At 49.1% G+C, this 23,719-nt stretch overlaps 6 protein-coding genes; 3 read left to right on the forward strand and 3 right to left on the reverse strand.

Moving 5' to 3' along the window:
* The first annotated feature begins 425 nt into the window (after positions 1-425).
* On the forward strand, positions 426-1,046 carry GSTUM_00002255001 (uncharacterized protein). XM_002836020.2 has 2 exons: positions 426-652; positions 714-1,046. Exons 1-2 carry the CDS (start codon positions 553-555, stop codon positions 824-826), a joined length of 213 nt encoding a protein of 70 aa, XP_002836066.1. The 5' UTR covers positions 426-552; the 3' UTR covers positions 827-1,046.
* A 55-nt stretch (positions 1,047-1,101) lies between these two features.
* Positions 1,102-2,110, reverse strand: GSTUM_00002256001 (uncharacterized protein). XM_002836021.2 has 4 exons: positions 1,710-2,110; positions 1,576-1,624; positions 1,427-1,519; positions 1,102-1,363 (listed from the first exon to the last, which is right to left on the reverse strand). The coding sequence occupies exons 1-4, from the start codon at positions 2,055-2,057 to the stop codon at positions 1,212-1,214; spliced, it is 642 nt and encodes a 213-aa protein (XP_002836067.1). The 5' UTR covers positions 2,058-2,110; the 3' UTR covers positions 1,102-1,211.
* Positions 2,111-2,410: 300 nt separating this feature from the next.
* Positions 2,411-5,180, forward strand: GSTUM_00002257001 (uncharacterized protein). XM_002836022.2 has 2 exons: positions 2,411-2,690; positions 2,830-5,180. The coding sequence occupies exons 1-2, from the start codon at positions 2,524-2,526 to the stop codon at positions 4,730-4,732; spliced, it is 2,070 nt and encodes a 689-aa protein (XP_002836068.1). The 5' UTR covers positions 2,411-2,523; the 3' UTR covers positions 4,733-5,180.
* A 5,535-nt stretch (positions 5,181-10,715) lies between these two features.
* GSTUM_00002258001 (uncharacterized protein) lies at positions 10,716-11,982 on the reverse strand (the record flags this gene model as incomplete). XM_002836023.2 has 4 exons in its annotated part: positions 11,744-11,982; positions 11,137-11,669; positions 10,923-11,068; positions 10,716-10,818 (listed from the first exon to the last, which is right to left on the reverse strand). Exons 1-4 carry the CDS (start codon positions 11,931-11,933, stop codon positions 10,716-10,718), a joined length of 972 nt encoding a protein of 323 aa, XP_002836069.1. The 5' UTR covers positions 11,934-11,982.
* Positions 11,983-19,495: 7,513 nt separating this feature from the next.
* On the forward strand, positions 19,496-20,489 carry GSTUM_00002259001 (uncharacterized protein; the record flags this gene model as incomplete). XM_002836024.2 has 1 exon in its annotated part: positions 19,496-20,489. One exon carries the CDS (start codon positions 19,496-19,498, stop codon positions 19,985-19,987), a length of 492 nt encoding a protein of 163 aa, XP_002836070.1. The 3' UTR covers positions 19,988-20,489.
* A 240-nt stretch (positions 20,490-20,729) lies between these two features.
* GSTUM_00002260001 (uncharacterized protein) lies at positions 20,730-22,036 on the reverse strand (the record flags this gene model as incomplete). XM_002836025.2 has 2 exons in its annotated part: positions 20,730-21,364; positions 21,426-22,036. 2 exons carry the CDS (start codon positions 22,034-22,036, stop codon positions 20,863-20,865), a joined length of 1,113 nt encoding a protein of 370 aa, XP_002836071.1. The 3' UTR covers positions 20,730-20,862.
* Positions 22,037-23,719: the final 1,683 nt, after the last annotated feature.

A 23,719-nucleotide genomic window follows, 5' to 3' on the forward strand; every position in this document is an offset into this window, starting at 1 on the left:
TGTTCTAGTTTTTTCTTCTTCCCCAGTTATGGTATGATATATCAAAAATTCTATCATATGATATTATGATATGAATTTGGGGTCAAAAGTGTTTGTCCGTTTAAAATAAAGATCTTTGCAAAAAAAAAATTCAACCAGAGATATCACAATTATCACATAATATATCATACAGTTTTAAATATTTATAACCCTTCGCCCTTCCAGAGTAGTAGCATTTCAGGATGCGACAAGTTTGGTCCTGGTTTGCAGCACTTTGCATCATATCATACTATCCTTGCCCCTCACTCGCACAAACCACCCCAGACCCCCCAATCCCAAAACCGAGTGATCTCCATGACCCATCTAATCAGATAATCAACAATGACCCACCAAACCAAAAAAATTCGGGGAAGGGAAACGGAAAGACAAACCAACCCCCCAACCCCCCTCCCCCAATTACCGTACCGCTGACCACCAACAAACCAACCCGCAAATATGATAACACGATACCTATCAACCGTGAGCATTGCCTTCAACCCCTTTTCCAGAGCCGGCCGCACGGCGCGCATATTCATGGCCCTGCTGGGCCCCGACGCGTACATCACTATGAAGATCAAGACTACCGTGCTCAGCAGGGATAGTGAGGTTGGGGGGAGGATTGAGGTTGGGTTTAGTATGCTTCCTTTCCTCCTATTTTTCCACATGGGGGCTAATTGGGGGGAGTGATTGAATAGAAGATGGGAAGGAGGTTAAGATGGATACCTCGAAAATGACGATCGCGGACATTGTGGAGGAAGTGGATCGGCATTCGAGGGTCTTGAAGCGGGTAGATGATTTGGCGGGATAGGGGTTTGGTGTGAGGTGGGTTGTAAGATATATCATATTATGGACTTGGGTTGGAGTTTACTGGTGTCGAGGTTCTTTGCTATTGGGACAGAGCCCGAAGACAGAGCGCCGGACGAGAGTTATGTCGGGACAATTGGACATGGGAGAAAATTTCTACAAAAAAGCTCGGGGCAGGATATTCCAAAGCAGCATTAATGATACACGAATCCCCTTCCCTTCGACTCCACCCCCACCCCCACCTAATCCGCTCATTTGTTTTGCTCGTCCAGGCAGAATCCTCCAGTCTAGTCCGCCAATCCAGATCCCAGATGTCTAAACATTTAACCGTGTACAATTAAAGGAGGGAGAAAAAAAAGATGTGAGAAAAGACAATGAGGCAGGCTCATCTAATTTTTCTTTCCTTTCCCGCCAGATGCAGCGACGCCGGTAGCTGGCGAGGAGGTTCCGGCAAGGAAGGATGCGACGTCGAAGTTTACTGCAGGGTTTACGCCGCCTTTGCGCTGCTGTGCTTCTAGCTCCGCCTTGAATTCTGGGTCCACTGGTGATTGTTAGTTTGGTCTTGACGGGAGAGAGAATCTAGGGAAGGGGAGGGAGAACAAACTTTGGTCCATGAGTTTGGGCAACATGACGATCATGACTAGAGTGAAGAGGGCGATGAGAACCATTGGTGATCCGAGGAGCTTGGTAGGATTGACTAAGGCGAGAGTATTAGTCTAAAGTCTAAAGTCTTAGTAGAAGTCGATAACTCACAGCTTTCACGAACGACGTAGTAGTCAATAGGACGAACTGGTTGGATTTCCTTTTCGGAAAAACAAAGAAACTCAGTTTAGCCATGATTCAAACTGCAGATGAGGCATGAACAGGATGATTAGAGGTCGACGAACTATGGGATAACTCTTCCTTTCTCCCTTATTCCTCCATTCATTGCCGCGGAAAGTCTGGTGCACGACCACTTCCCCTTGCCCGTTGACGTCTACCCGTAAAGGCGCAAACTGATGAGTCTGGCATTGCACATCGAGCAGATATGACCCCTCGGGCACATCACGAAAGCTGAAGGTATTATCACGCCGTATTAGGGTTCGCTTTGTAGTTCCGGTGGTGGTGAGTGTGAGCGAGGTTGAGGGCGGAAGGGTGGACGGATTGGGTAGGAGAGGAGATGGTGCAAAGGTGCCCTGAACATCTAAGGCCGAGACGATGGCTGACAGAAACGGTAGGAGCGCGAGGAATTTCATGATGGACTCTTTCGGTGGAGGTTTGTTGTTTGTTGCTGGTTGTTGGAGCTGGGAGATGTTTGTCCCAATTCTGGCCAGGTTTCCTACTCATAACAGGTTGTAGAACGATGAATAAGGAGTTGAGGCTGACCATAAGACATCACTCGTTTTCTTCCTGAAACTTCAGTTGCTTACTCATACAGCTAGGCAGAGCCTTCTTATCATATCATAGTAAAACGGTAATTTATCTGATCATGCATTCACAACAAGGGTGGGCCCTGCCCAGCCTGAGCTGATCAAGGCGACCCCCGAGAAAAAAAGGCAGGAGAAACATCGCTCCGAAACTGCTTATGCGGCGCACCTGAAAGCTCCCTGGAACACCTCCATTACTTATCGCCAACTTTCCTTTCCATCATTATCATACATTGTTTATTCCATACTCTCGACCCAGCAGTATCAGATAGCTTCAACTTTCGATTAATACAACATGGACCGTGATCGTGAGAGAGATCGTGACCGAGAGCGGGATCGTGAAAGAGATAGAGAGCGTGAAAGGGATAGAGAACGTGAGAGGGATAGAGAACGTGAGAGGGATAGAGAGCGTGAAAGGGATAGAGAGCGTGAAAGAGACCGCGATCGAGATCGGGACAGGAGGTACTGAATGCCCGCAATTCCTTTCTTATTCCTCGGCCCCGTTCCTGCCCCGCTGAACCAAGAGTTAAGAGATGCCATGTCGAGATTTCCTGCTCGCTTTCCATCCTTCGCTGACGGTAGCAACCCCAAATACTTCCAGATTCCGCGACTTTCGTGATCCTTCTCCTCCACGAGGTTTAGATTCATATGTTCCTTCTTCGGGTAGACGGCGACTCTCATCTCGTTCTCCTGTCAGAGGAGATAGTTGGGTGCCAACGCGTCATGTCCGTAGAATGAGCTCAAGATCACCGCCGTTTCCAGATAGAGGCCGCTCCCGTACTCCTCCCCGCCGGTCATTACAGTCCCCATCGAGATCTCCGCCCCCACGCGACAGGGAACGGGATAGAGGAAGATCTCGAACCCCGCCTCGACGAAGAGACAGAAGTCGTTCGCTTACACCCATACGTAGAGGCAATGGCAGAGGGAGAAGCCCACCTTCGAGATCTCCACGTCATGTACGTAGGCGACGCACACCAACACCAAACCTTACACGCCGCGATAGATCCAGAGACCGTACTCCACCACCACGGAGGGATAGGACACCTCCGCCCCGTAGGGACTGCTCGAGGGACAAGAGTCCTCGATCCACAACCAAACGAATTTCTTCTCGACATTCACCTATTTCGTCTCGTCCCAGATCTCGTTCTCCAATACACCCATCATCCCGGCGTCGCTCTGTCTCTCCTAGATCACCACCCATCCGTCGACGAGAGCGCTCCCGCTCGCAAAGGAGGTACCCAAGATCAAGATCTCCAATGCCCCGCGATAGAAATAATTTTCGCAGAGCCGATCGGAGAGATAGGTCACTCATCCGTGCTCGCTCTCCGCCTCATCGCTACTCCCGTTCGCCAATGAGGTCTCCTGCCATTCGAAGGCGCTCAGGATCTCCTAGGCGTTATCGCTCCCCACCTCGTCGTAGGGATTCTATTTCGCCTCGCCCAAAATCTCCCCGAAGTCCAGCTTCCCCTTCAAGAAAGAGGGGAAGAGTTAATTCCCCTCCTAGCCGAGGCTCCGGTAGACCTTTCTCTCCCTCAACCGCGCCGAGTAGACAACGCTCTCGTACACCAGTCCGCGAATCCGTCCAAGCATCTCCGAGAAGTCAGAACGGTCGCCCCGCTAGCAGACGTTTTGGTTCTTCCCCCGCACTATCTGGGGAAGCTCAGAGCAGAGGGAAAGTTTCACCAGCTCCTCCATCTCGTCCTCGCTCTCCTCCTTCAAGGGCTATGTCTCCACCTCATGGGCCTCGTGCTGGTGTTTCTCCCCGCCGCCCCTCGGAACCGCCGACCGGGCCTGCAAACCAGACCGAGAGACAATATGTTCCCAATGGTGGTGGACATGGAGGCCCCCCTCCTCGCGGACCCTCCGGGGGTTCTCGCTCAATTCCTCCTCGTGGGCCAAGCTCCTTCCGCCCTAATCGTCCGATGAATAACGAACCACCACAGCTGAATTCGGGTCCTCGCCATCGATCTAGCCAGTCCCCGTCTTACAATTCACCACGCCCACCTCCAACTAATCCCCCGACTCAGCCTCGTGGCCCCGTTGGCGGCCCTCCTCCCAGCGGACCTCGCAGAATGTCGACTGCACCATCCCGTAGTGGATCCACCCCTCCCGCCGCAATTGCCCCACTGAGTAATCAACCAGTTGCACCTCCTGCGGGCGGTATCCCAACAGGCCCTCGAGCTGGAAATTTTCCCTACAGGAGTAGCATTCCCCCAACTCATCATGTCGTCCATCACCACCCTCCGGCCCCACGAGCACCCTCCGGCCCCGGCACTCTTATTCCTGGTGGTCGCCTTCTCCCTCCTGTCGATAAAGCCGCGGAAGATCGTCTCGGTCGTCTACAACTCGACCAAGCAAAACTCGATGAAGAGGATAGGATAATCCAAGAACGCAAACGCAAGTCTCTTTACGGCTGGGAAAAAGCGCATCGCGAGTCAGAGAGAGAAGCATACAAGGTTGAGCTAGCCGAGAAGCAATTGATCAATGGAGCACTGATGGATTGAAACGAGTGAGATGGGATGATTCATCGTGTTTGTCCATTCTATTTATTTACCATTTCTTGGTGCTCTCTCTTACTTTCGTGTCTTTGAATCGCTCTTTTCCTTCTTTTCCCTCTTTTGAAATAAAATTTACCCATTTACTCGCTTTGTCCGTGTTACCTGTCTTCTCATAATTCCAGGCGATATCCTGTACCCATTTTCCCAATTTTTTTCTAACACTCTTTTCCTTTTTGCATTTTACCCCCCCTCTTTTTTTTTTTTTAGCAAAATGGAACAGATTGTGCAAGTTTCCCCCCCACTCTCTTCATTTACTTTAGCCTCGTTTCTGTTTTTCATATAATCTTACTCTTTTCTTCCTCACTAGGCTCTCGCATGCGTGCATGCATGGGAAATGATTGATTGGGAGGGAACTGGATAGCTTACTGCATAATAATAGAGTGGCTTGGCTGGAATCGTGTCGTGCAGTTCAGTATCTGATATATATACCGACCCATAATATATTGACACCCCACAGTGTAGTGCAGTGAAATATCGGGTTGTTTTTTTTTTGTTGAAATTGATTTGAGACTTATCTATATTGCACTTCCCCCCCTAACAATGATGGTTTGCCTTTTGATCTCCGATGGGTTGAACGATAATGGGAAACACTGGAGAGGATGGGTGTTGATGAAAGCAGATTTCAAAGTGAACCGGTCTCGCCTTTCTCAGTGATTGAGAACGGACAAGAGCAACACAACTAAAAAACCTCGAATGAGAAATCTATTCACAATCATTGCCTCTTGTTCTCTTCTCCAGCCTTTCTCAGTGATGGTTCAACAACCCCTTTAAATACGTACATCCCTTTCACGAAGAATGCCCACGGATTAGTGGCGCAGAAAAAAAAAAACATGACTTAATGACGAACCTCCTCACTGTTCACCGCGGGTCCATTTACATGGTTGACAAGTACTGTACAGTACTCAGGTACACTATCACTTAATCGCTCTGGTTAACGTGCCAGCAGAGCGTGGCTAGCCACAAACCCAGTATATTACTGTATGTATGTATCCCCCCTTGCGCCCAAATCAGGTTCCCATCAAAATCTCTGAAATGGGAAACAAAAAAAAAAAAAAGTGGTCCATCTTTGATATGATTGACGGCTTCATTGAGATTACAGTTAACCCGCTCATCGCGATTGACCAGCACTGATTGGTACAAAGTGGCCTAGAGGAAAGCCCCCGCGGAGGGGGTGAATTCTACCCTCATCCATTGATACTACCACACCCCCTAGCTTGATATAACAACCGAGGGGGATAAGGCACCGCTAGGGCGGTTAATACTCGACTGCCCCCACGCACAATACGAAAGATTTGAATTTTTAATAATACAGTAAAGACGCTCCCGGACACTTCGCGAATATTCACCTCCAACTTGTGAGGTAGCGTATTTCATCTAGCACAGCCATGGGGGATGTCGGGCTATGGTGCTGGCATAGTACGTCCTGGTTTTTGCTGGTTTTTTTTTTTTGTCCGGGTGAGGGTTTGAGGTTGTCTACTGTTGTTTAGTGATAGGATGTGTGCCTCCAAGTTCATGACTTGTGGGACGCTGGTTATTTAAGCGCTTTGTGTGGAGGGATGGGGATATGGTGCTCGGAGGTTGTTGGGCGATTGAAAGAGTTTTGGACACTGGCTGGTGCGAGTGATAATGTGTGTTTGTAAGAACGCGTGAGAAATGGAGGTGGTATGACGTGATAATTGAGGTTATATTCCAAAGAGATTCAACAAAAAGACTACCTAAAGCAAAAACCAGAAACAAACTAATATGAAAAAGGCAAAAAACAGAAAACATAACTCAAAGCAGATCATTCATCTGTCATTTTTCTCGTGTCGCGTTAATCTTGGTTATGAACCGTATTAACCAGTCCATGTTTAACGGTGTAATCATAATCAAACACATTATCAACCCATCACTCGCACGCTCAAGCTCGGACAGTCGTAGTCCTGACAAACACCAGCCCAGAGAGATCAACTGTGCACTGCCCGCCCCAGGCCTTAGCCAATCCACTAGCCAACTTAGCAGTCCTCAGCCCAGCAAGCACCCTCTCATCCAAGCCTGACACGCCACTCTCGCAGAACAAAGAATCACCCCCTTTCTTCTCGTCTTCGCTGGAATAGTAATACTTGCCCTCAACCTTCAACTCCTTTAACCCGTGCAATTTGACCGGTAGCATGGAAAGCCACTCCCGGTCCATCCTAGTCCGGACTCTAAGCTCGCTGAGGTGCAAAACCTCCAACTTTCCCATTGCCCCTCCCCCCTCTGTCAAGAAGAGCATCTGTGCCACCCCTGAGGAGAGGCCGCTACGCACGTACACCCCCCTGCCCGGCACCTCGTACTCGTACCCGCGCGGGTCGAAGACATAGAAATTGGGCTTCGCGCGGACATTATGCGGGAGCGAACTCAAGTTCAGTTCTAATCTGCGGAGATTGTGGTCCTGACAGAGCGTCTGGAGTGTACTCGCCAGATGGATAATTTCCAGATGCACGGGGTGGAAGTGGGAGAAGACGGCGGCACCGTAATTCCAGTTCTTGAAGATTGACAAGTTCGTGGCGCGAGAGAGAAAGTCGATGAGCCAGCTTGTCCACGCCCTGTGGATTTCTGCTATGGCTCTGGAGATGTCGCCTTCGTTTGGCGCCTGTTCTGGCGACAACTTCTTGTCGAAGAGGCGGAGTTCTAGAGATGTGAGGACTTCTGCTAGCTCGTTGAATATGTCTGTGCTACTGGTTGCCGCAAGAGTGGGGGGTTCTTCACATTGGTACAGGAGGTGCTTGTGCTTGTATGTCGAGAGCTGGTCTGCCAGGAGGGACTTTACGCGGGTTATGTCTTGAAGACGTTGTTGCGGGTCTGCTGGGCCGGAGAAGCCAATTGCCCAGTTTACATCTATGGTTGTTGGGCGGCCATTGGCGAAGGAGTCTAGGATGAGGATGTAGTGTGCTAAGCCTTCTGGTACCGCTTCATAATTTTGGAGACTCTCGGCGTGGAGGATGGGTCCCCTGGTCCCGGAATTGTGGAATTTCCAGTGAGAGGTGGACAATAATTGGGCCACTCCCCGGAGGTCTTGCCAGTCGTCTGGGGAGTCTAGTGGCCAGGATACCGATTGTAGTTGAGGGAAGTGCTCTCTGGAGCCCAGCAGTTGCAAATCGGAAAAACCATGACCAAAGGGTGGAAGCTCCAGTGTTAAGAATTTGAGCTTGCTGCCCAGTGTCTTTGAGATTATTTCGAAAAGATTCCCAGGGACGGCATAGCGCATCAAGTAGTGGTAGCAGATTTTGACATGCTCGACCGAGTCCAGATGTCCAAGAAGGTGTTTAAGCACGTTCCTAGGGGCTGGGTTAATTCTTACCACCTTTAGACGACCGAAAGACTCCCGACAGGATTTTGTCAGGTACTCAAGCACCTCACTGGGGTTCCTATCTTCAAATGGAGACATGTCTTGCCCTAGACTATTAGTCAAAGTCGAAATACCCCCATTGAAACTTGAAGCCCAACGGGATGATAAAAAACTCACCACCGGAACCCGGCCTAGCAATCTCGTGGTTCTTCAAAAATTCACTAATGTCCAGATATTCTACCCGGGAGCACTTCTGTAACATCTCCTTGGCGTCCATGACGCCTAGGTTGTAGTTGAGTGCTAGCGTCGTCACCATCGAGAGCGTCTCCTCCGACATTCTCCGGATATGCTCGATCCCTAGACGTCGGACGGCGTTGAAGTCACCTTCAGTGCTCCTATATAGGGCTTGACGAGCAGAGACATAAAAGCCTTGAGAGGTGCAACACAGTTGTGCCAAGTCTTTTGGGGAGAGGTATTGGATAATCTCGAGTTGGAGCTCGACCACGAGGTTTGAGAAAGTAGACTTTATGGTAATAGGTTAGCATCGATTCTTGAAAACTTTATTTCTATAGGCAATGCTGGCAGTTGCTTTGGAGGACTCAAGGCGAGATGAGTCGCGTTTCTGGTATCTGTAGAGTATTTCCGGACATAGCATATGGCGGATTGGCCAATTGTGATTGACATGCAGTAACATATCTTCACGTAGAGATGCCCGACAAGCTACAAGCGGCCTGCGCAAATTCCCCCGTGCTGAGAGTAAAGGGAAGCTCACCATTGATTCTGTGCCGAAACTAAAACCCCAGAATGGAAGTTCAAAGGACGTATAAGTAGCTTCACAGAGCCAACTCGATAGAAAGTGTAGCAAGAGCAATGGTGGTAATGATAGTGGGTATAATCAGAAGCGCAAATCTATGATATGATACTGAATGTCTGGGTCTGTTCTGGCCTTCCAGTTTCAATATCCTCAAACGGGCCGGCCCATAGGACTCATTAAGTATTCAGTCTATCGGTCCCTCCATCGAGTGAGATGAGGTGAGGGTCAAACCAAGCCATCATCTAAACTCACGAGAGAAACAAACCTGGGCCTATTGAAACAACAAGTGCCCTCTAGCAACATTACCACCATCGTCGCCTCAACACCTGATATCGTTTGGAAATAGAAGCCGCATGCCAAATCACAAATGGTCTGGACGTCTGATAATGCTGAGGCTAGCTCGACGCCCCCCCCCCCACACCTCCCTCCTGCTAAACCACATAGCTCCTAAGACAAGCCTGTGTATCACACAGTATGCTCGTTGGGTCGGTAGGGCTGTCAGCTTAAGTCCCAAACCAAAAAACACAAACCCATGGTACAGGTAGAAGGATAACCAAAAAAATAAAAAAGAAGTCATCGTCCCCTAAAAAATACACCTAATTGGCTAATGAGTTATCCCTTCTAGAGGAATGCCGAACGGCTTTCATCTTCATGCACCGGTATTAGCTTTCTTTTCTTTTTCTTCTTCTCTCGTTCGGGCGATAAGGTTTATTTAGCTTTTGGAAACTCGACACTGGGGACTCACTCGTTTCAAAGCCACACGGGAGGGAGGAAGTACCCGCTAATCAATAGCCGAATTCGGTTCTTGTGGTCCACAATAAAAATATCCAAAAGTGTTTTATTGGCCAAGAGACAATCCAGAGCACCATATAGTAATGCACACGGTCAAGCAGCAAACCCGGCTCTTATTGTGGAACACCTAAGTTATCAGCGCTGGACGAGAATACACCAAGCTCAGCCATCAGTGGCCGAGTGACTTCGCCTCAGTCCGCAGTCACTTTCGTTTTGCCAAGAAAACCAGTTCACATGGTCGAGCTGAGTAATTAGTAACGCTGTCAAAGATCAAACACTACAAAGGATGGCCAGGCCAGGCCAGCCATAAGGCTTAGGATGAAAAATATTCCCGCTTATGGTGTTTTTTCACCTGAAATAAAACCTATGGAGAAATAACCGCAAAGGTGAATTTTGGATTTACCTTGCTTACCGAGAGGATCTACTGGCTAGCACACTCTGTCTCAGGCACTTTTCTCACCCGAAAAATGGAGCTGGAAGGTACAACTTGACTTACTGTGCGGTACGGTATGCTCACGCTTGCCTTGTTACCAATACCAAGGTTCCTACTAAAAGGATATTAGCTTCTCGATTCGCGACCATTTGAGACCGGTCATTACGAGCACAGTTGAGCGCTAACCGAACGATCAGGCAATAGTGGCTCCCCCAGGCCTAGGGCGAGTCTGTTATTGGTGCTGCATTCGTTACTTGTAGCTAAGGTCAGCCAAAATATAGCTTGGCCAGGTAGCTTCATCGTTGTTATCTACCATCACATAGGAGTTCTATTCCTTATCATTGGTACTCGCCGAGTTCAAGTTCGGAGGCCCGGAAAAATGATTAACGTAAGATCCTAATCCGAGCATCATCCGGCAGAGTTTGTGACTCGAAATATTGCCAAGCTACTATCCATTGGTCAGGGTGGACACGGTAGGGTTTTATAGATTTCTAATATCATAAATGAAGCGGCGGAACTACATCTCGACCGCGTCGAATAGACCACCACATGTCCTCCCGCTGACCCGCTGACCCCCCGTCTACTTATTTTCTGCATATTTTTGGAGGAGACTTTTCATGATAGACACCGCCCCGCCCCTATAACCTCCACCGAACAAGGCATGATGGTTCAGCTGATGGTACCTGAGTAAAGATCCAGGTCACATGTCAGTGAAATTACAGCATTACCGAGCCTGAGAGATGAGTACTAAAGCGCAAAGGCGCGAAAATTCATCTGCTATACTCACAATTGATACAACTTCAGACGATCCTCGTATTCTTCTACTGGTTCGGATTTTGGAATAACCCTATGATACTCGTTGAAGAAGGCATTTCCGAACCCACCAAACAACCTCATGATGCCCATTTCGTACTCATTGTGAGTATAACACGCCTTGCCAACGCCATAAATAAATATCGTTTCAGGTGATTGCGCTCCAAAGGTATGCGTGAATAACTCACCGAAGGATCGTAAACGACTTCCTCAATCGTGCCATCATCCCGTGTTTCTCCAATAATCCCTCTAGAGGCGTTCCCGCTCCACAAGTCCCCATGTACAAGTGAAGGCTTGACGTCTTTCAAGTTGCCCAATAACCTTGGGACAACTATTTCCACCGCCTTCTGGACATACCGCCTCAATTCTGAATCAGATCCGTTCTTACGTTCGCTCTCTTCCAGTATCATCATAAGGCGCCGCTTCCCAAAGAAATCAGCCCAGGTGTCCTCCCAGGTGTTATCCTGAACCGTAGAGCCACAGCAAGTAGGAACAGGGAAACCAAACTTCCCCGAATACTTTTCTGGGACAGGCGCACTATGGAGTCTTGCAATCTTAGAAGCTAGTGATTCGCCCTTGGAAGACCTTGAGGGTAGGAGGTCCAAGAAATCGGTAGCTAGATAAAATCGTTCCGAACCTTCACCAAGTGGCCCATGTGAGAATGCCTTGGGACATAAAGTTGGCACAGCCTCCTGTATCGCATTCAGTGATTCATACTCCCCTATAGTAATGCATAACTGATTAGCACAATTCACAAAACATCAATGTGATAACGGGACTTCTATAACAGCAGACCTCGGAACATGATCTCCGCATCCTTGCCAGTGCCCGTTTTCACAAAGACCGTCTCCTTCCTCCCATCCTCAGTCTCCGTTTCAATCTTAAACGTAGATGCAAACCCGCCACCTCCGTGATATTTCACGGTCGAGGTACCGGGGTTAAGTGATAAGGCAGCGAGGAGAGCGGGGGTGATTGCCCTTAGCATCGTAGGTTGATTACTGGTATCTTCGCTGTTGCTCGAAGGTCTAGTCTAGTAGTTGGTGCTGAGGGGCTTTAGATGCCGCGAATGCAGTGATGTCATAATGTTAAGAACCACTCTAACCGGTACTGTACCACAACTTCAGTAAACGACCGCCAAGCTGTGATGTCACGTGATATAAGTAATTGTTTGTTATTTCAAATTACGGTAATAGAACAACGGCATACCGGTACTCGGACATGGTGATAAAGGGCGGTAAACTTGTGGTGACAAAGCAGGGAGTAATATGATTGATCCATAAACATCATCAAAAAAAAAAAAAGAAGAAGAAGAAAAATAGCATTGTAGAAGTCAGAAACCCAGACCAGTTTTGCATTGCTGCTCACTTTCCTACTCCAGAGATGAGAATTGGAGATTCTGAAGGGCCACTTGGGGCCACAGGCAATCCCTATGGGACTGGTCTGTGCTGAATCCAATTTCACGATTCTTACCTTACACTACCGAAGCATATAATAATTCACCAGGTATCCACTCCAGGTTGCTCATGTCAGCTAGACCTTATTTTCTTTCCACCAGTATTGACTAGCTACTCACTACCCCATAGGATCTTGCTATGAAATCCTTTGCTCTGCTCCTTATGACCATTCCTGAGTATGCGAGAAACACAACAGGTTTATGATACAAAATCTAATCTAGGTGGGAGTTACCAATACTATCGCCAGAAGTTGTCACTCGCATCAAGAGCCCATCAGCCATGAAACCCCCGACAAATATCGCGCTTCATAAATTCTGCCCTTTCAACAGTTCTTGCCGTGGCCAATCCCCAAATATCTTTTAATCACTCTAGTTAAATTATATCATACTCAAGGAGCACAGGTATGAAATCATACCCTAACGAAGGCACTAAATTATGGTGGGAGTTGGCGTTTAGGCCCTCAATTCCAGGTCCAGGTGGCCGAGCCTTGTGGTTAAATTGTGTTAACACCATCTAGGTCTGTCTACGAAAACCCTCAAATCCACCATACTCGTGTCCGGCATCCATGGAGTGTCTGAAAATGAGACACCATTGTTCCTGCTGGTAGGGTGGTTGTGTAACACTAGCGGTATTTCCAGACACTAATTGCTGGATACAAGTACTCGCACAGTGTATGACAGGACAATGAGAGGGCCATACCGCGTCTCGATGAGTACCCGAGTATAAGAACTACCGGTAAGTGAACTACCGGTACCGGAAGTGAGCGGGCAGACAGGGCTCACTCTTGGTGGCCGCAATCAAGATTTGCCATGCCCGACATTGTCCTGCCACACCCACACTCGCGCCGCCGAGCTTAAGCTAGATACCCTGTACGATAATTATTGGAGTTGCCAGTCCAGCTTCAATCCGGCCGCGCGCGGGCACTCGACTTTTTTTAAAGTCTCCGGGACATGAGTTACGTGTCCGTGGCCCAAGCTGCGGTAGTTCCAGCGGAATTTGAGGCTGCGGAGCCATCAATAATACCACATTAAGGATCACTCATTCATCCCCCACCCCGGAGGCTTTAAAAAACGTCAAGTACCGGTACTCGAGCACAGTGCCGGAAAAACTCTTATGACCCATTATCCCCGCGGGGTCTATAATCTCCGGATCCTGAGACAGGATCCCTGGAGGGGGATTAGCGTTTTCTCGACATGATAGGATCAGCCCACCAGATATGTTGGATCTCATCAACCGGAATTCGCAATTATCTTAACCTACCGGCATTAAACTAAAGCCTACGGTATCATGGGCTAACCGGCTGATAGTGGATTATAAGGGCTTTTATGGTGATTTCGCGCACCCGGCCTCCGATAAAGTATGCACAATTTATCCCTTCACGCAGTCCAGATCGAGGTATCATAATGGTGAGTAGCTGCCTCACAGCCAGAGTTGCGATCCCATTTTAGCGGGTACGGCAGGCAAAGAACTGTAACAAAGTACTCGAGTACAAAGTTGGTAATGGTACCGGCACTGGTATTGCCATACCAGTAGATAGGAGAATCTAAGCTTATCAGAAGCAAGTCCTTGCCAGAGGCGGGCAGAATTTGAGCAGTTGATGCGGTACCGCGCATCAAAATATCATAAATGGTGGGGAATTCTTTAACCGGAGCATTTCGGCCCTGAAATGGTGCCCAACTTAAAACTGCTGAGGCTCCCGAATAAATAGTATTTTCTCTATTCTCCATTAGACAACGAGCAGGAGGTTTAGCAAATATAAAGCCATTGTAGACCGTGGGAACCCTCAGCGAGGCGCGGCATGGCTTGGCTTGCTACTGTGGTTAAAATCAAGGAGCTTTTGTATCGTAGCCAAGTCTCGGCGCGCCTCGCTGGGGGTTCCCACGGTCTATAAACGTAGAAATATTAACTTTTGAGAGAGCCACAGGGATTTAAAGTTAGGTGTATGAGTACGAGTACTGTACAGCACGATGTAGAATTCACTATATCTCCGGAGCGGGGGCTAATCTCTGGTTGATCCACGATGGTTTGCAAGGTTACTAGAATCGCGAATAACATACCGGTACCAGTTAATAAGATCTAGTACTTGTACGAGTACACTCGGCACTCTCACGCTTTACCGTGTGAGCTAACGCTTCTAGGGGCCTTTTTGCCTCTGAGTTCGGATATTAAACCCCTGCTTCGCAGACAGAGGATTACTGTATCTCGACAGCTTATGGGGTACAGTATCCTACGGTACTGGGTTCAAATGTTGCACCCGGTGGTTAACTTTAACTATTACTCGTAAAATAGCCAAGGAGGAGAAGCGAATTCCGCCAAGAGAGAAAACCACATACGGGTAGGAGCGCACACTAACACGTATTATTAAGCAAATAATTGTCTCTGGTGCTCCTGTTTAAGGCTTCCCCCACCATAACGGACTGGGGATCCTTTGAGCCCAAATCCCCCACCCAGCATAGCCACAGTCGGATCTAGACTACCGGTATTTTACCAAAAATCTGAGACAAGGGTCGGGGGTGAAGAGTGCATGACAGGGATTATTCTGCGGGTCTGCCTAACCCAACCCCCCAACCACGGCACAGCAAACTTTCCCGCACTTGTGATGGGGCACGGAAGTGGAGATGATCGGACAGCGAGGGATTACTGTACTCGAGCACTCGAGTAGAGGTACTAAAACTCCCCGCTTGTTTGAGCAATTTTTCCATGCCGGGCTCATTCTTTTGTTTCCTGCGGGGGCAACAAGCTCAGGACTTCGGAATCTCTATTACCGGAACTGTGTGATCGCCCACGTCCGTAGCCGAGCGCGGAGCGGGGTGTCGGCGTTGACTTCGGCCATGGTTGGCGGTACTGTACTCCATACGCCGCAGCCAGCAAGTTACTCGAGTAATGATCGCCCCGCCAATAGGAATTGGCGTGATGGTATGGATGAAGTACTGGATCCAGTATGCTCTGGAGCCGGAGCATTGCGTGCATACGAGGCTTCCCCAATATTCCTCGGCTGCCGAATTCATGAGCCGCCTATTCCAGAATGTGTTAGTGGCATGTTACAGGACAGTCAGGGGTAAGAGTAGTTGTGGTCAAACAGGAGTTCGTTGAATGGCGGATTGCTCTTTCGATCGCGGATCTCACCTAACTGAAAAGGCTGGTGAACCCAGTACTATAGTCCTGCATAAAGTAAACAAGGAATGCCGAAGAAAGTCATGAGTGGGCGAATGAAATGTGCGCAAAGCGATATTCTCTACGGATTCCACTTTTCCTTTTAACAACCTTCCACTGTTTCAGGAGTACACTCATTCATGACTAAAAGAGCTGATCAGGTGCAGAGGTATCATAGTGTGAGTGATAGTTGGTGTCAGTGGGTTTCATCATATCATACCTTTTTCTTCTTAGCCACCTCCTACCATTGCGGGAGCCCTAACCCGTTACAGGAGGACTGACCGGATCCAGTGGTATGATATGATAGTGTGTGATGCTTGATGTCGGTGGATTTCACTTTTTTTTCTGGCCACTTTCTACTACCGTATTATGGTAACCCCAACCTGCTCGAGTACGGTACAAAACCCAACTAACAAAGGCGGTTCCAAAGGGGAGGCAAGCTGTGATTAGGCGAAGCCCAACCACCCTAACTCCTCCTCCCCCATTAGCCTAACTATCACTACTATCATAGTTTTAGGTGTGCGGCTCCAACTCGGCCGCGCGAGTACCGGTGCTCGAGCAGACTAAAATTTTATAAGCGGGGTGATACCAATGAAGCAGAGGATCTCGACTTTTTCTTGCCTCGGTCAACTTTAGAGAATTAGTCATGCACCATACTTGTACGATACAAGTGCGGTACCACTATTTTACCCCTGACCCTTGTACCTTTGCCTCAAGGTAATTTCGCCAATGATATCATACGGGATGGAATCCGTATCACTGAATGACAGCATTTGTAACCCCCTGGGTGACATTTTAGGCTAACTTGTCTAACCGTGCGAGCCCGCACAATACCACACCGGAGAAATGTCTTTGGCGGGGTATCATAGCTGTCACTTTGGTCCAATTGTGTCTGGGGTTGAGGGGGAAAGCGGGGCGAAGGGGATGTGATTGGTTCGCACACCGCTTAGGCCGATAAGGGGTGAAACCGTTACAGCGGGGGTACTGTAGCGGGTTCGCCTGACCCTTCCCAACCTTTCAAGGGAAAAAAAAAAGGCCCTCACCCGGTCACTACTCGTACTCGCCGTATTTTGGGCAGTATCACTAGTAAAGATCGGGGTGCTCTTCTGGAAGGAGAAGTGGTGGTTAACATGCTGGTCGAGGGCTTAGGGACTTGGGGGGGGCCGCGCCCGAAATTCTCCTATCATATCATACTCGTAATTTTCCGACGTTTGTGAACAAAAATGAGCGGACGGTGAACAAGATATCTTATGCGCAACTTGGGTATGAGACGAACTCGTCAAAGTAGCGTGCCGACAGCGGAACGTTTACTGCTCGGAATCCCAGCCCGTCACTGGCGGTGAAGACTATGAGGGCTAAAATCGCCTCACTTATGCTCATCCTATCTCAGAGACCAGAAAGGTGCTGCTGAGGGTTTCGCGCCATCCCTGTCGGCTTTCCGGAACACATGTGACGAACAGGGGGCATCTGGCGGGCAAAGAAGGTGGGTTCGTCGGGGTAGCGGGGGACAAAATGCCTGTTACCGATCCCTGTTCTTCTCGTCACCCGCCAGGCTTCTCCGTTGAAGATCTCAGTGATTACAAGCGTGGGTGTGGCCATGTACCGTATCTCATATTAGTTCTGGTCTGGAGTCTGCTCGAGTACTCGAGTACTGTACAGTACATATCCTTTGGGCGGTACAAGTACTTTTACTTCTCTGCCGTATCTAATAAAACAAAATTCCAGTATCAACTCTCGCGATCCGCTATCCCCGTTTGCCCACTAATCCCGCGACGCAGGGTCAAAAATTCTTGGGAAGGATCAGTGCTTTCCTAACATGGTATGGCCCGAGTCCTTTGGTTGGGTTGGATCTCAATAACCGGTTTCGCAATTCCCTTAACTTGCCAAACTAACCCTATCGTAGGCTGATGTGTGCGATCTACAGGGATATTGGAGATCTACGGAGATAGCAAATAGAAAGGGTTTTTTTCCGGCACTTGACCGGTCGTTAATGAAAAGTTGTTTGTTACCGGTATTGTGCCGACAGGGACGGCGCGAAATTTTCCGTGTCTCGCCCGTCTATGAGACAATAGACTAAGTGCTCCAGGCTCGCGGCAATCTTCAAAGTCCTCGAATTACCGGTACTGTACAGCTTACCTAGAGAAGTACCGGTAGAACATCACAAACTAGAAGTGACGGTTTCCCCGGCCGGGGCTGTCATACCAGAACACCGTTAAGTTTACTTACCCCATGCGTAAACCCAGGAGATCGACCTATCAACCTGGTGTCCTCCTTGTATGGTACCGTACAAGTACAAGTACTAGTACGTGCTTCTCCGCAGGCAGGGAAAGTTGCAAGACCACATCCGCAACCGTATCTCGCCAAAGCATCGATTCCGATTTGGTAAGCACACTCCAAATGAGAGCGCACTCACATCCACAAAGCTCTCATAACGTCGGACTGGTACTAGTTAGGGTAAAATTATATTGATTAACATAACGTCTGATAGATCGCAAAGTCTTGGCAGTCTTGGACCGGGAGAGATTGCAGGAGCTATTTACTTGGGGAGCAAGATGAATATCCTCTGTGGAATTCGCCGTTGCCAGATTGAAAATGATTTCTCGGAAGAGAGTAGTCCTTGTCTTGCTATCTAGGGCGGCTGGAGTTGATGGAGTATGGTGCCTGATATGCTACAAGTATGAGAACTTTGTGGATGCGAGTGTGCATGACAGACGGGCGTGTGGCCTCTGCCACGAAAAAGGAAAAAAAAAAAAAAACTACCGCAGACCCTCGGTATGTACTCGTACTAGTACGAGTGCTGTAGACGCCGTTGCCAAGGGGGTTGCCCTCGGGAATATGCCGCTCGCTGGCCAATTAGCAAGAGCAATCAGGTTTGATATCCAGTTTGCTTTAATGTTTTTCTCCAATTTCCTCCTTATATACTCGAGTACAAGTCCCCGGAACGTAGAACCCGGACATAGGGGGGCAGCGCCCATACTAGATTCAGACTCAAATGTTCTGGTTCTTCATGCCGGGGCCTGTAACGTTGCCAATTTGGGACTCCACCCCCTTGGCAACGGTATCCATACTGAGTGGTTACGGTACCGGTGAGTCGGTCATCTCGTTATCACCCCGAGCTCCCAAACCAAACCAAACCTGACGAACGAACGAAACCATCACCCCTATGAGCCTTTCTCACAACGGGAGAATCTACCGCAACACGATACGATTCCGTATCCATATCGTGCCCGAGAGCCCTTCCCAACCCGTTGTGGTTCCCTCGAAGACCCCTTTATTAGCTCCAGCTCCAATGGTACGTACAGCACGCATAGTCCCAATTGCCGCAAGGCAAGGACTTTTATGCGAATCGATGGATGGGGTGCCCCCTTACCGCTATGGTACTCGAGTACTCGAGTAATGTGTTCGTCGGCATTACCACCGTGTCTGCCCGCCCGTCAAGTACGGGGACTCGGAAGAGGGGATGGGTTGTTGTGATACAAGGGCAGAAACCCATTAACCGGAATGGACAGGGATATGTTTGGCTGTTTACCCTGAAATAACTGTTCCATAACTTCTTGGAGGATCCTGTATCATACGTTACGGGATCACAGGCAAACACTACATATACGAAGCGGAGGCATAATTTGCTCAACCAGCTTAACCAGCTCGAGCCAAAGGTACCGGGGAAAAGGTTAGGTTATTCATGTCCAGAGAGCTTGGAGGAGTGAAAAGGAGGGTATCCCCCCTAACCTTAATTCCTGCAGCGCAGCAAAGCCAAGCCCTAACCTTACTATCATATCATATCATAGGAAAAAAGTTAGAAAGTTTGGGGAAGGGGAAAAGGAGAGCATGTTTTTACCCAACTCCTGCAGAGCAGAGAAACAAGCCATCTATCATATCATATCGTGTCATAACGTTATCAATTTCCATCGGCAGGGCGGAAGTATATCATACTGTGCGAATGCAGCCCGGTGCGGTGCCTGCCAAGACTGCAGTCTTATATCATAACTTATTGGGGAACAATACATCACCCATACCGGTACCCCACATACCACTCCAAACAGCCACAACCCCGTCTCCGCACTCTCCAGCCAAAAAAAGAAGTTGGGGAAACCCCATACGCAATCCTCCCGCATCTAATGCAGACATACGATACCACTCCTATGTTTCCATTCATCCTTCCATCCCCACAATCAATCAATCTCGCACCAATCAGCGATCCCCTTCCCTACTCCACGGAGAAAACCTCAATTTCTGTGCGCGCGCGCCTCGACTATGTATGGCTCATAACAGCGTACCGGTACTCGCCCCCTTCTATCGCGACGCCACGTTCCCAAACGATTGGCCGCTAAGCACCGAGTGCAAACTCATGAACGACCCTGGCGAAGCAGGCTATCCAGGATACCCTAGAGTCGGCGTTCACACCACACACACGAGTACGTATGTATTATAATATTATGACACCGTACTAACTTACTAATCATATAGTATAAGGAATAGACAACGGAGAGTATACCGGTACGCACGCGAAGCACCGCAGAAAAACTAGCTGCTGTGGTATGATACAAGTATGGAGATGGATTTAGGCATATCGTATTGTATCACATCGCGCGCACCTACTATGGGTGGGCAGGTACTCTTAGTGGGTTGGCTTTTGTGAGCGCGGTCGCTATTGCCGCCAAATTTTGGCTTTTGTGCTTGGACCTGGGTGCAATAGCAGTTGTGTTCGCAAACGCTACCCCTTTACGAGCGGGTTGGTAAATTCGCGGATGGTCTCGTCCCGTTGCTGTCGTATGCGATGTGATGCGGTGGTTCTGTTTTCTTGGCATTCATATAAGATGGGATGAGGATGGCTTGAACCCTTACGGATCTCTTTTTTTTTTTGCTTGCTGCGGGGTACCGGTGTTGGTGGAGGACCGTTTTTGCATACCGCTAACGAGTGACCATTCGTGATTAGTGTCTTGTCTTGTCTTGCCTAAGTGCGGTGGGGGGTTGCAGAGCAACCGTTGTAAAAAATAAAGGAGGAAAATCACATATATCCCGTGTGAGCGTTGCATCGTGCGTTTAGCGGTGCCTTACTCTGGTAAGTTAGGGGACGAATTAATGAAATCCATTACCATCACCAACATCTCCAATCGCGCTACTCTAATCCGGAGACGATTCCAGATCCCCAAACATCTGATGCCCCTTTCCCAAACATGAACTCCTGAGTCTGAACAAAAAGAAATGGACTGAGCCACACAATATAGTAATGATAAGAATAGCCCAAGGGACGTAAAAACAGTGCCTTGTTTTTGGCCAAGGAAACCCTGCTTTATGCATACGTTGTCACCTGCCCGCCTCACCCCCCTCGCCTACTGAAGATGAGGCGTCCTGCCTAGGCTCAGAGGCTGTTGAGCTGGAGCTTGGTCCAGGAGGAGTGTCACTTTCTTCATGGCCGCCAACCGTGGTTACCGAGATTGCGTATCTCGATTGGCACCTGCCAACTAGGCTTCGATAGTACTCATCCAGAACCTCTCCCTTCGGGACAATCCTCCACCCCACCCTGACCAGAAATTCCAACTCTAACAAATTAAGTTCCATTAGGCTGACACCCCCAACCTTGGCGTAGAATCCATTGGTCAAAAATGAGTCGCAGAGCCCCTTGGTCGCTACTGTCGCAGCTGTGATGAGAAACCGATGGACCGTTAGTGAGGAGACAACAAACGGGGGATAATGTGTTGAGAGTATATCAATGTAGTAAACCATTGACAGAAGGATTGATGGCTGGAGTGAGGCGTGGAGGGCTAAACGAGAGAGGTAATCGGGAATTGAGATAGTCGGGGGCGCTCTATCACGTACGCGAATCAGCGAGAGGTTTTCGTAGAAAGTTCAAGAAAGTCAAACTGTACCGGGAGTGAAATCTAGTCAAACCGGCACCGGAGAGTGGAATTTTGTCATTTAAGCCGACCAATTCAAGGAGCATGTCGCTTATCAGGTAAACGAGATCCTGGGTGGGACAGTGTTGGTATAGTGAGGGTAAATAGTTGACCAAAGGATCTGAATGCCGAGCACGTTTAGGGGGGGATGAGGATTTAGAATGGCGCTCGGTGGAGGTTGAAGGGGTAGTGGGCGCTTTGGATGCTGGAGATAGGGCAGATGAGGAAGATGGGGTGGAGTGGGCAGCCACTGGAGTGGCAGGGGGGTTCATAGCGGAGCGGTGGCTAGAAATCCTTGAAGCCGAAGGAGACGAAGAGGAGGATGGTGGTCTCGGCGTCTGTGGTCTCGACGAACGGCGTTTCGAATTTGTCGACGGTGAGTTTCCTGTTGTCTTTGGAATTGGTTGCCCGCCTTTCGGCGACCAGGCACCAAGAGAGGGAGATTCGACATATTGCGGGTAGGAGGGCGATTTGAAATCGGCGGGAGAAAGCGATTTGCTTGAGGAGGAGCGGGTGATAGTCGCCGAAGAAGTTGTAGTGGACGAGGAAGAGGGGCCTGGAAGGGCAGTCGGGGCGGGGTTCATGGCGTAGAAGCCGGGGGTAACGGGGTAGAGGGAGCGGCTGCGGAAGTGCGGGGGAGTATAAGCAGAGAGACCTAACGCAGAGAGGAGAGAAGATTAGGGGGAAAAACAGAGGGGTAGAACGAACAGTAATACTGAAGACATCCGGGGGGCGAAACGGGAGATAGAAGAGATAGAAGCGGTCCCAATGAGTTTTTGGAGTGTAATTCGGCGGTCGAAACTTTTGCGAGCCGCACGTTGCTGTATTGCTAGCGTGATTGGTTGGCCAGAGAAAAATGTATGAGGTCAGGCGAAAATGATCAAGGGGGAAAAACAAAAATAAGCAGATGGCACAGCACTCGGGACAGAAGAAGAGGCTCAACTAATAATAAGGATTGGAACTGGTAGGAACGGATAGGTATGCAGACTTGGATAAGATGGGATGGATTTGTACATTCAGTTTCCTTCGTTCCAATGCAATTATATATACACTTTCACCAGTTCACCATCGTTGCTACTCATTAGTGAGGAAAGATTTTGAGGGAATTACCTAGGGGAAATGAAGAAGGAGTGCCGGAGACCTTGACCTTGCAGAAACCGCACGACGCAGTAGCAGACTATTCAGTGCGCTCGAGCGAGTGCGGTATCGTGCAGTGTGGTGCCGGTACACATACCGGACTTTTCTATGATATCCATATCAATAATAGCCTCTCGGATTTCTCCGCGAATTGGAGGAAACCCACCAGGCTAGTATCATACCGGTGCTGTCACTGCCATGTACTAGTACTAGTACTCAAGTACTGTGCTCGAGCACTAGCGCCAGTACCGATACTCGATTACAGGCACAGTAACACTTTCGGTTGGTCAGGGGGAATACAAGTACAGTACAGTACAGAAAGGCGGGGGGGGATAAAAGGCTTTCGGACACGATCGACCGCGGGGTGGGAGAGTGCAGCAAACAGCTATCATGTCTTTGTACGTGTAACACTGTAAATCCCGTCGGGATGGTTAGTGGAACGAGCGGATCACAACGGTGGCAGGTATGGGGGAGAGATGTGGGAAATATCCCGATCCGAGGCGATTGGCCGCTCTTGAACCAGTATTCAACGTACTGTGTCCGTGCTGTTCCCGAACAGCTAGTACTGGAGTACCGGTGGTTTTGGGAACGGGTGCTTTAGACGTGACCAGCACACATGGCACTTTGAGGTATTCTCGATTTCGGAAATTTTGTACCTGCCAGCTATCATGTCTCAACTCATAGTTAATTTACGGTGCACAAATACGAGTCCGTCTGTGTGAGTACTGTACAAGTAGACTATGGGTGTCGGGTTCGTTGGGCGAGAGATGGGTCGACGGTGCGGACCGCTAACTGTTTTCGGGTTGAGAAGTGAAAATGGCTTGGGGATGAAGGGTGCGCTGTTACTGCGAGATTGGAAGCACGGCAGAAGGCGCAGGGTTGTTATGCCTCCAGATCATCCATCCACACCGAAGCCTGGATCATTCTTCCCAAACCCTGTCCCCCGAGCCCCATACCCCGACCTCCGTAGAAAGCTTTCCTGTGCGTGCGTGTGCGGCGTGCCCCCCAAGAGCTTATCATACATCTCCGCCTAGTCCTCGTCAACCATCATCATCATCACTTTATCATCAACATCACTGACCAACGAAATTCCCCTGGTCCCGCCATAGTTCTTTCTCATAGCAACCACC

The sequence above is a fragment of the Tuber melanosporum genome (assembly GCF_000151645.1).
Source record: "Tuber melanosporum whole genome shotgun sequence assembly, scaffold_124, strain Mel28".
NCBI classification, from domain to species: Eukaryota; Fungi; Ascomycota; class Pezizomycetes; order Pezizales; family Tuberaceae; genus Tuber; species Tuber melanosporum.